Source organism: Durio zibethinus, chromosome 9 (assembly GCF_047325235.1).
Source record: "Durio zibethinus cultivar Kanyao isolate XHJ-2024 chromosome 9, ASM4732523v1, whole genome shotgun sequence".
Classification (NCBI taxonomy): Eukaryota; Viridiplantae; Streptophyta; class Magnoliopsida; order Malvales; family Malvaceae; genus Durio; species Durio zibethinus.
The window spans coordinates 23906763-23917661 of NC_143170.1; the positions used below are offsets into that span (position 1 = coordinate 23906763).

A 10899-nucleotide genomic window follows, 5' to 3' on the forward strand; every position below is an offset into this window, starting at 1 on the left:
TGTTGTAATATAATAATATATATAATATATAATATATAATATATGATTAATTAATTTGTGATAATTAAATTCATTAAAATACATTAATAGAGTTAAGGTTATTTTATAAAAAAATATAATCAATATATTGTCTTTTTTTTTTTTCAAATTTTATTGAAAATAATACATTAAATAAAAAATTTTAAATAATATTCTAATTTATCTTAATTAGTATTTCTAGCCTTCTAGGCTCCATGTATTTAATTAATTATTACTTTTTTAGTTTAAACATATATATTTTTTATTTTTATAAAGCAACCAATAATTATACAAAAAATATAAATAATAATAAGAGAGAAATCCTGATTCATGCATGTGTATGTATAAATAATAAGGTTATATTGTCAATGATTATACAAAAAATAAACAAGAAAAATACTTGTATTTTTTTTTAAGTGAAAAATAATCATTTTATTATTACTATTATAAAAAGGAATAATAATTGTATTATTACTCATTAATGACACGTATAAAAAAAATCAGTAATATTATAGATTGTAACTTGGATTTCGTACAATCATGTATAGTTTCAAATTTTTAATCAGTAGTACTTTGCTGACGTCTTAAATTTATTTAGCTTTTTAATGTAAAAAAATAACCATATTTATATCTGTCTATATTAACACCCATAAATATTTTTTTTTCTTCTTTTAACCACTTTGTAATGATGTCACCTAATACACTATCAATGTTTTGCCATTCAATCTTCGATGGGAGTCCGAATGATTGAAGTATGTTAATTTTAAGAAACATAATATTATAAATTGATAAAAAGGTTTATTGATTTAAGATTCTGTAATATTATGGAATTATGTATTTTATTATAATATTAAAGAGCATAATTTGTAATTAAAAAATTATTTAAGATTATAATATGATTATGATATTAAGATTTTTTGTGATAACGACATAACTTTTTGTTTTATGAAAAAAATCATATGCATAAAAAAATCGAAAAATTTTGATCAGAGCGTAATCATTTTTAATGATTTTGGACAAAAAAATTTCACCAGTATTTTCATACAAAATAGGTAAAATTTATGTAGAGTTAATGTTATTTTTGTAGTGTTTATATTTCTTTTTTATATCTATTAACATTGATATTGTAAGTAAATATTTTGTAAAGGATACCTAAACATAGTTGGATTTTTAGCATCATTTATAGATAAAGATATCATGCACGAGATTTTACGAACACACATCGATCAAGAGAAAAGGAAGAATTATTTAATATGAAGCATTTTTTTATTTATAATGTGATTGAACGAAATAAATACTAAAAAGAAAAAATACTATGTCGAGAAATATGTTTAACTATCCTCTTAAAAAATAACTTTATATACAAAAAGCATATTATACCGTACATAATTTTATTAGGTTGAAAGTTAAAAAAAAATGAATTTTTTGAAGAGGATAAAAGAGATACATGGAACAATTTGATAATATAAAAGCAATTTCTATTGATTTGATCAAATTGTATTTGGTATGTAACAAACAATTAAGTTAGAGAAGAATTACTATATTTTTATAAAATAATTGTAAGCAAAATTGAGATTTCAAAAACCATAGCAATTAGGAGATGGCATCACTTGTTCAATACTAAAGTACATTTTATTAATTTTATTTATTACCACCATATGAACTGATTTTTTTTAAATTTTTAATTTTGAGTTTGACAAGAGCCTCCAGGACTTTAACTTGCTCGAATGCAAGATGTAGTCGACTGTTTGATCCAAAACCTTATCGAGGTGCCGCCCATGACTGCGTGGTGCCTCCGCACCTTCATTCGAACTGAACTGCTACCCCATTGTACGTCTCCTTGAATTCACCCGGGAAGATGCACTTTCTTTCTTCCATTTTATATCTAGGCATGAATTCAACCCCATTGACAGATCCAATAAATAAAATGAAATTTAGGGGTCTCAACTCTCAATAGATCTATTTCTAAAGACAGGCTCAAAGACAAAATCTTTTTTTTTTTTTTTTTTTGTAATTTTATGCTTATCCCTCTTAGGTGCATTTATATGCATCATGAAGTAAGTTATTTTACACAAATGCTTACCTCTTTCCTTTTGATGGAGAAATGAAATTTCAAGATGGTTCTGTCCTTTGGGTCTCCATACATTGTAGGTACTAGGCAGCTTGTTGTCCATGATAAATGCTTCTGCTGCTTTCAAATTCTGTCACATGATGGTGTTGAACAGCTGATTCTCACCTTATTTTATGAAAGCAATTTGCTTTAACTGTACATTTCCAGATATGATGCGCCCATTGAAGCGGAGACACCACAGCAACCATGTCCATGTGGGTGCCCAGTATATCGATTTTTCCCCAACTCTTAAAAAACACAGATGTTCTTTCTGTTTGCTAACATATTAAACAGAGTGTATATATATATATATATATATATATATATATATATATATATATATATATTATAGTAAGATCCACTTACACTAATGTATTACACATTTTTTTTAACCCTTAGATCAGAATTAAATCCATCACACTTATACTTAGCCATTTTGATCCAATAATCAAAAAAATATATAATACTTACAGTAGTATAAGTAGATCCCTCCTCATATGTATCTATATATATCTGTATATATATATATATATATATATATATATATATATATATATATCTGTGTGTGTGTGTGTGTAGATCAAAATTAAATCCATCACACTTAGCCATTTTGATCCAATAATCAAAAATATATATAACACTTACACTAGTATAAGTAGATCCCTCCTCATATATAAGTATTTATTTACCCAAATAATAAAAGTAAATACAGAGGGTTCTTAACTTCTTAGAACAAGTCATGCCTAGAAGGAATGCTGCAACCAGCCAGCACATTCAATTTATTTCCAAAATATATCAACTGTGGTCATTTGGGTATGATGCTTTTGTTGAACATGTAGCTACAAAATTCGCAAAATAAAAAGTAATGATTGCAAAAGCAAATTTGATCATGTAAAGCAATAAAAATTAAGTGTTACTTATTAGGACATTGGTCCTCCAATTGGTAATGTGGCCACTATGAGAACTACAAGAAACTGAGTAGTTCAGAGTCTAACTCGATTTCCAGGGATTATCCCCATAGTAGTATGCAGTGCCAACCATAAGTGCAACTGTGGCCCCCTGAACTACCACCCTAGCTCTCATTAGCATCTGACCCAAGTGAGAATTGCCTTGTCTAAAACTGATTAACCCAGCAGTGAGCACTCCAGCAGTAATAAGTGCACCTGTAAGGTAAACATATGTCAAAGATATTTACACCAAAGTCAAAACTATTACATCATTTCCAAGTAAGAGTAAGAATATCACAGCAGGAAAATGCTATAGCGGATGAAAGAAAGAATAAAGGAATTAGATTCTGTAGTTCAGAATGGTAATAACATCCATAACAGTAATTTAAGCTAATGTCTATAACATGTAGAAAATGCCTAAAGTAATATAAACTATTGATCTGACAAAATAGTCTGTGAAATAGCCACATTGCATAAAGACAAAAACAAAACAAAGAAAAAACAGAAAACAATATAAATACTAGATGAAGTTCAGAATGACAACAGATAGAACCAAATTGAACACAATGCTACATCAAATCAATCTCTTTGTTAAATTCCTAAGAGGGATCATAGGGTCGAACAGAAATAGGTTTCTTCCAGGTTGGATAAAAGGTGCAAACTTTCCGAGATAGTTAGTTAGATAATAAATTAAATCAAATCACTGGCAAAAGGTGTGGAGTTTGTAATATAGAACATACAAAGTCAGTCATTGATTACGTTTTGGACATAGGCCTCCAGGGTTCCTAAATGCAAAACACAAACCCTTCATGCCTAGGCTTGATCAGGGTGAAAGCATCTCACTAATTGATAGTCGATAAATAAACAAGCATCTTACCATTCATGTTATTAATGGAATTGGTGAACTGAATTCAAAGCAAAGCTATGATCACTATAATTATCAAATTATAAATGAAATCTTGTCATTAATGATTATAACACTTTGATAAAGGCAAATTTGGGAAAATAAAAAAATGGAAATAGTAAAATACCAAAATATAGTATGCCCATTGCTTCATGTTGAACGAGAGCATATCACCTAAAATAATTGTACTACAATTAACCAATCAGATTTTAGAGTTCTGTAGGGTCTACCAAAAACCTATATGGAGTCCACTCTTATAAGTGGTGGACCCTCACATACTTCTTGCTTGTGATTGGAAAAGTGTAGCGTTGTAGTAAAAAGAATTGTAGTTGAAATACTCCCATATTGAACACACCAACTTCTTGGTCAAAAACTAGTGAAGAGAATTTTCAATTTCTCTAGAAAGGAGAAAAATGTTTGTATTTCAAACACTGAAATATTTTGGATATGCTCACAGTCACAGGATCAGCGTATTTTCATGCAATACTAGTTCTATTACAATGAAAGAAAAGTGTAGGTGAGGCCAAGCAGCTAAGTAGTCCTAGGAGCTAGAAACAAAAGATCAAGCAGAGTCCTCAATCATCCACAAACAAGAATAAGGAGTAAACCAAAACACTTCTCCAACTTTTATTACAAAAAGTTGCCATCCATGGAAGTCTCCTGTTACATCCTTTCAGGTGCTACAGTCAGAAATTTGTGACTACCATTTGTATAGTAAACACAAGACCACCACAAGAAGCGCTGGGTTAAGCTCATGAAGTTAAATAGCTAGCTCTTCCTTGCAAACACAAGCAAGCAAAAACTCAAAGTAATCATGTCGTTAAAGTAACAAATATTTTTGGAGTCATATTAAAAGGAAACACCCATTGTACATAACATCAAATGATCAGATCATTCCACATAGACTTAGCTTCGCCGCAATTGAGATGGATAGAGGACTTGGAAGTTTAGTTCTCCCTAAAACAAATCAAAGCACTAAGCTCACACCAATTTTGAAAACCCTGAACTACACTTCACACCTTTCACACTAGAGCCCTATTTTATTTAAAGGAATAAAGCATTGGCCATAGTGTTGTAACTAGGATTGAATTAGTTACAGCAATTGGGCAGTTCAAATTGGCTATCGGGCTCTGAAAATTGAACAAAACAACAACTATTTCTCGATTAAAGTTTAAAGGAGAAAATTTTATCAGAAACATTCTTCCAAGTAAAAAATTTATCTTTTAACCCCTGAAAATGGATCTGCAAGACCGCAACTTTACCCACAAACTGAAACAAAAGTTTTATTTTGGATAAAATTCAGACCATAAAAATTTTCTATACATAAATATTAAAACAGATAAAAACAGAAAAATGAATGAAAAACTGAAGAGGAGAAATGGGAAAATTACCGACAGGGACAAGAGGGTTCCTCACGCGCTTCTTCTCCTCCAAAAATTCTTCCACACTGCGTTCCACCGCACCCATTTTCTCCCTTTTTACGTATTCTTCTTTTCCTTCAATCTCTGCTGCGATTTTGCTAACGTAACCAAAAACAAAATGAAATGAATTTGGAGAAGTAATTATGAAAATAAATTATGGGTTTTGAGCTCCAATGTGCTCAACCCAACAGCATGGTGAGTGAATGGTGAGACCATTGAGTTTACTGCAGCTTCGGCCATAGTTGTTGGGCCTTCGTGGATAAAGAAAGTTTTGGGCCTTTCTTATTTTACTCGACTATCCATTTTTTTTTTTTCTAAATTTATACACAAGAAAAGGTTATAATTTAGAATAATTTGAAAAAAAATAATATTACTAAGCATATAAATTTGGCCAATTAAATTTTATTTTTAAAATTGAATAAAATAAGTGAGTCTTTAGTTATAAAAAGAGAGGAACGTTATAAATGGAGAACGAACAAAACTGATCAAATGAAAAAATATATTTTATTCTATTATGGTTTTTCGGTTTTTTTTCCATATTTCATATTTCTTCTTTTCTTCTTTTTTTTTTTTAATCTTTTTCTAGATACATTCTTTGAAAGAAATTATATTTTGAAACAAATATTGTTAAATATAAAAATTTGACCAATCAAATTGTGCTGGGAATGCATTAGTGAGTTTTGTTTTTGTCATTTGTCAGATTTTTCTTTATTTACAAAAGGGCATAAGCCTAAGGAAAAGAGAGAGTTTTTAACTCAGAAACCAGAATTTCACATCCTTTTTAAAATTTCCTTAATTACTAAATTAAAAAACAAAAGATAAGATTATCAAAATTTAATTCTTAATCATTAAAATTAAAAATTCAAGGCTTTTCGAATAGATCAAATAATTTTAAGCAACGTTAGCATCTTTGTGTTGCTTCTTTCGGTTCTTTCAATGCACAATAGTCACTTTGACTGCTTAATTGGGTCTTGAGATCGATCTCATCTCCCAAGGTCTACTCTACAAGTATATTGCACTAAAAAAAGAAATATTTTTTTTTTTAGGTGGAAGGGATCTGAAAAAAAATTAAGAAAATCCATTGTTATATGGGCAAAATTGTTATTTAAAATTGATGTGTAAGCGTGATTTTCTTGAATGAGAAACAAACAAAAAATAAAATAAAAGGACGGGTATTAGTAAATGATTAAAAACTTGATAGTTTAATATTTTAATTAAATTTATAAGATTACAAGCAATTACTGTTGGTTCATATTTTTACTGTTGCTTTACATATTTTTGTGTACATTGGGACTTTTGTTATTTGTGTTGCTATTGAATTTCTCATGTCGTGTTAATACAATGTCATTTGAGCTTATATACCTTCCCTATTTTATTATATTGTTATTTATTATTGTATACTTGTAATCATTTCGATACTTTAAATAAAATTTATTTTTAACTTTAAGAAAGAAAATCAACATAAAATTAGACATTGTAATTGTACTTGAAATCTAAAAATTTCAAGATCTCCTCTATATCAATATCGCTGAAACAATAGCTCGTTGACAATATCTGTTAAATTTAATTAGAGTATAACATGTATATATGTGCACTTTTAACTTACTTTTTATTTATTGCAAAAAAACCTACTATTTATAAAATGGTTAAAGTTTGGATTGTCTCTCCAAAGTTTAAGATGCATCCCATCAAAAATCAAAATCCTTTAAAGGTTCTCAAAATTTAATAACCAAAATGTACATATAGGTTGAATGCTCATTTTACATATATATATATATATATATATATATATATATATATAAGTTTATTTCATCATCATCATATTCCTATATATAAAGATTTGCCTTAAGATTTCACTTAATTGCCACACAATTACTTTTGTAGCAAAAAAAAAAAAAAAAAAAACGTATTCTATATCAAATAGCATCTCGTGGTTGAAAATTAGAATTTTAATTTTCGTAGACTACAAAATACACTATTACTTTTGTATCAAACAAATATATAATTGTACATTTGAGTATTTGTTTCAAACTTTAAAAGTAGTTTATTTTTTAATAAATTATGATTTTCTTTCTTATTATTTGCTTTTAACTTCTAATTACTTTTTTTTAAAGAGTTAACATATAAATTATATATTGTTGATGGTGTTTTTGAGTTGTCTTAATTGAAAGGAGGAGAGGTGAGGTCAGAGGGAAGATAGCTAGAACATGCAGTCAAAGAACACAATTAAAGGACATCAAAATTTTTACTCCAAGATATGCTCTGACACTCATGTCTGTAAAATGTCTGAGGTAAGGAAAAAAGGAAGGAAAAAAATGAAAGTGGTGAAGTATGTAGAGGAAGTTTCAATGGAGGGAAAATTCAAAGTTAATGTAGGGTTCTCCTTTACGGGCATGGTCTTACAATTACTTTATGTATGAGATCAAGGGGTGGTTATTTGATTGGGACAATTGATAGCTAATGAGATGTCTGCATAAAGCTTGAGATGGATCCACATGACTAGATGTAAGTTGTATTTAGTGATCTCAAGCAAGTGTGAGTTATATTTAATGGTTTCAAGTAAGTTGGATACAAAAAGGTTAATTTTGAAATGATTGTCTTAATAAGTTGTTAGTGGAACCTTGAGCGAGTTCTTCTTTTGTCGAAGGATGAGCAACTTTCTTAAAGCAGGTGACGTGATTATATAAGTATGACTTATCTAGGTGACTCCAAGTTATGACTGTATTGATTAAACTTTGACCAACTTGATAATTGACTTGTATTGACCAAAGTTGATTGTTGATTAATTGACTTAGATATAACATATATATATATATGTGTGTATACGCGTGCACACGTGTGTAAAAGACAACCAAACATATATAAATTTCATAAATATATATATATGTGTGTATGCGTGTACATGCATGTGTATACAAAGAACAACCAAACATATACAAATTTCCCAAAAAAACTCATGAAAGGAAGATACGTAGTTGGGGTTGGAAAAAGTCAGACCAAGTCTCTTTGGCTGCATGCAAAATGAAAGGGAAAAAAACAACAAATTTTAGAATTTGACTACACTAAATAATTATTTTTTACATTTTAGAATCAATAAAAATTAGATCAAATAATTGAGGATGTACAAAAACCTTATATTCAGTAAAACATAAAATTGCCAATCAATTTAACTCGAGTATGTTCATAAAAATTTGACTATTGCATGATATCAAAAGTCAAAACTATCTACAAATTGTTTGTATATTTTTTAATTGTTATGTACTAACATTATATTTATAAATAAACATTTGATTTAAGGATTATTAGTTCTTAAAAAGATTGAGGTTCAAGATTTGCATACTCATTCCTGTTCCTACTACTTTCACTCAATTTTAAGTGTTTTTGTTTTTTTTTTTTTACTTTTGCTTAATAACACAATGAAAAAATTTATATGAATGAATCAATTTAGACTGTTAAAAATATATATAGACAATAATGCAATAATATAGATAATAATTATTAGAATTTAAACTATTAAAATTAAAATTTTAATATTTTAAACTAAAAATTTAACACTCTATCAACAGAATACACTGATATTGACATCTTTATATATACGTGAATATTATATGGCTTCAAAATTTTCAATAACTTGCCTATGCCTTTCTCTGCAACATCCTCCTCATTAGCAATAGCCTAATTCGTTGGATGCCTATTGCATATCATTGGTAACCTATTTATAGTATAACGATGTACAACCAACATCTCCTATATGGTACCTGAGAAAAAATTTAAGTGAACTTGAATCGTAAAACAAAGGAAGAAACTCAGAAAGGAAAAACAAGTCAATAAAATTCATTATTTTTATGGATATTTTTCGGACTTAGTAATTTTATAATTAGTTTATAATTTGATTTGATTGGTCACATTCTTAGAGAGTAGATAATTTATGAAAAAGGAAAAAGTAAAGATGTGGACAACAGGGAAGAACTACCTAACGCGATGGGGAGGAAATGATTGGGAATTTCAATCCAAGAATTCATTCAACCTTTTTTGTAAATTACAATTATTTGTTGCTATATCAATAACTAGCAAAGGAAACCCACAAATTATCAATTGATGTTGCTTCAAATAATAAAAAGTTTTGTTTCGTTTTTGGTTTCTTACTTCAAAGATTATGAAATTTTAATTTTTTTAATTTATTAAATTTAATATAAATAAATTTATTTAAATCTGTCAGAAAAAATATATTGAATAAAGTCTAAAACCTTTATCGCTAAAAAAAAGGAAACCCATAGATTTACAATTGTGATCAATTTTTTTTTAAAAAGTGATCATATTATATTAATAAACTAGCTTGTGACTCGTGCGATGCATGAATTAATTAATTAATTTAATTTAAAATTATAATTATAAAATGATATTAAATTTTAAATAAATATATAAACAAAATATAAAAGTATTATTTAAAAATATTAAATTCTTTATTTTTTGAATTTTTTAAGTGAAAATAAATTATCAATCTCTTCATAAACTATTTTCAAATTTTGTGTAACTATCAACTAAAACTAGAAAATAATGCATTTAAATTTACAAAATGATAAAAAGTCTTGAAAAATAATCACTTGCCTAGGCTTAAGGATATAAATTGGATAATGCTTAAAAATGTAAGAAAATACAAATAAATTAAATTATCATTCATAATTAAAAATATATAATTTCATTTTCACTTTAATTATTTTATCGTTTATATTTAAATATCGGTATTTAATGAAAAAAACTCTTATATTACAAAATTAAAGAAAATAATATTTTTTTATTATTTGAACAATTTGATTCAAAAAGTAAAAAAAGTTGTAAGTATTGTAAAAAATTGTCTTCAAAAGTCTTATAGAAAAAAAAAACCTTTTCATCTCCATCTCAATGTTAAGTTATTAATATAAGATGATAAAGTTTAATAGCAAAATAAATATACTTATCATCTTATAAAGATTAATATTTTCAATAAACAAAAGCAAGCGGTATTATATCATTTTCATAGTTTACTTTTTTTACTCGTACCATGATGGAGTACCCTAACTTAATATTTTCATTCTTGCATTTCATGGATACAGCATTTAGCAATACATAACAAACAAAGAAACCTTATATAGGATTATTTTATTGTTACATTGTAAAGATCAAAGGCGCCTTAAGTTTTAACATCAAAGCGAACATACCTCAATTCTTACTTTCTACGATAATTAAGTTAAACAAAATGCAATATTTAAATATTTTCATTATAATTTTTATTGATTTTTATCTAATAAAACTATTGTCCTGTTTGATGGGATGCTCAATTTTGAAGTTCCAATTCCTCTAACTTAATATAAAACCTATTATTCTTGAAAGCAAGTTCTAGAAGAAGGCTATTGTAGCACAAAAATCCCACAAATTAATGGCAAAACTATAATTACTAATCAAGTAGAACGAAATTGGTAAGAAAATTTTTGTCACACTAGTACTTTTTAGAAAGAATAT

General features: G+C 27.4%; 1 protein-coding gene across 1 annotated transcript; it reads right to left on the reverse strand.

Annotated features, from left to right (window-relative positions):
- Positions 1-2872: 2872 nt before the first annotated feature.
- Positions 2873-5587, reverse strand: LOC111311957 (RING-H2 finger protein ATL48-like). Its single transcript, XM_022911833.2, has 2 exons — positions 5371-5587; positions 2873-3291 (listed from the first exon to the last, which is right to left on the reverse strand). Exons 1-2 carry the CDS (start codon positions 5444-5446, stop codon positions 3119-3121), a joined length of 249 nt encoding a protein of 82 aa, XP_022767568.1. The 5' UTR covers positions 5447-5587; the 3' UTR covers positions 2873-3118.
- Positions 5588-10899: the final 5312 nt, after the last annotated feature.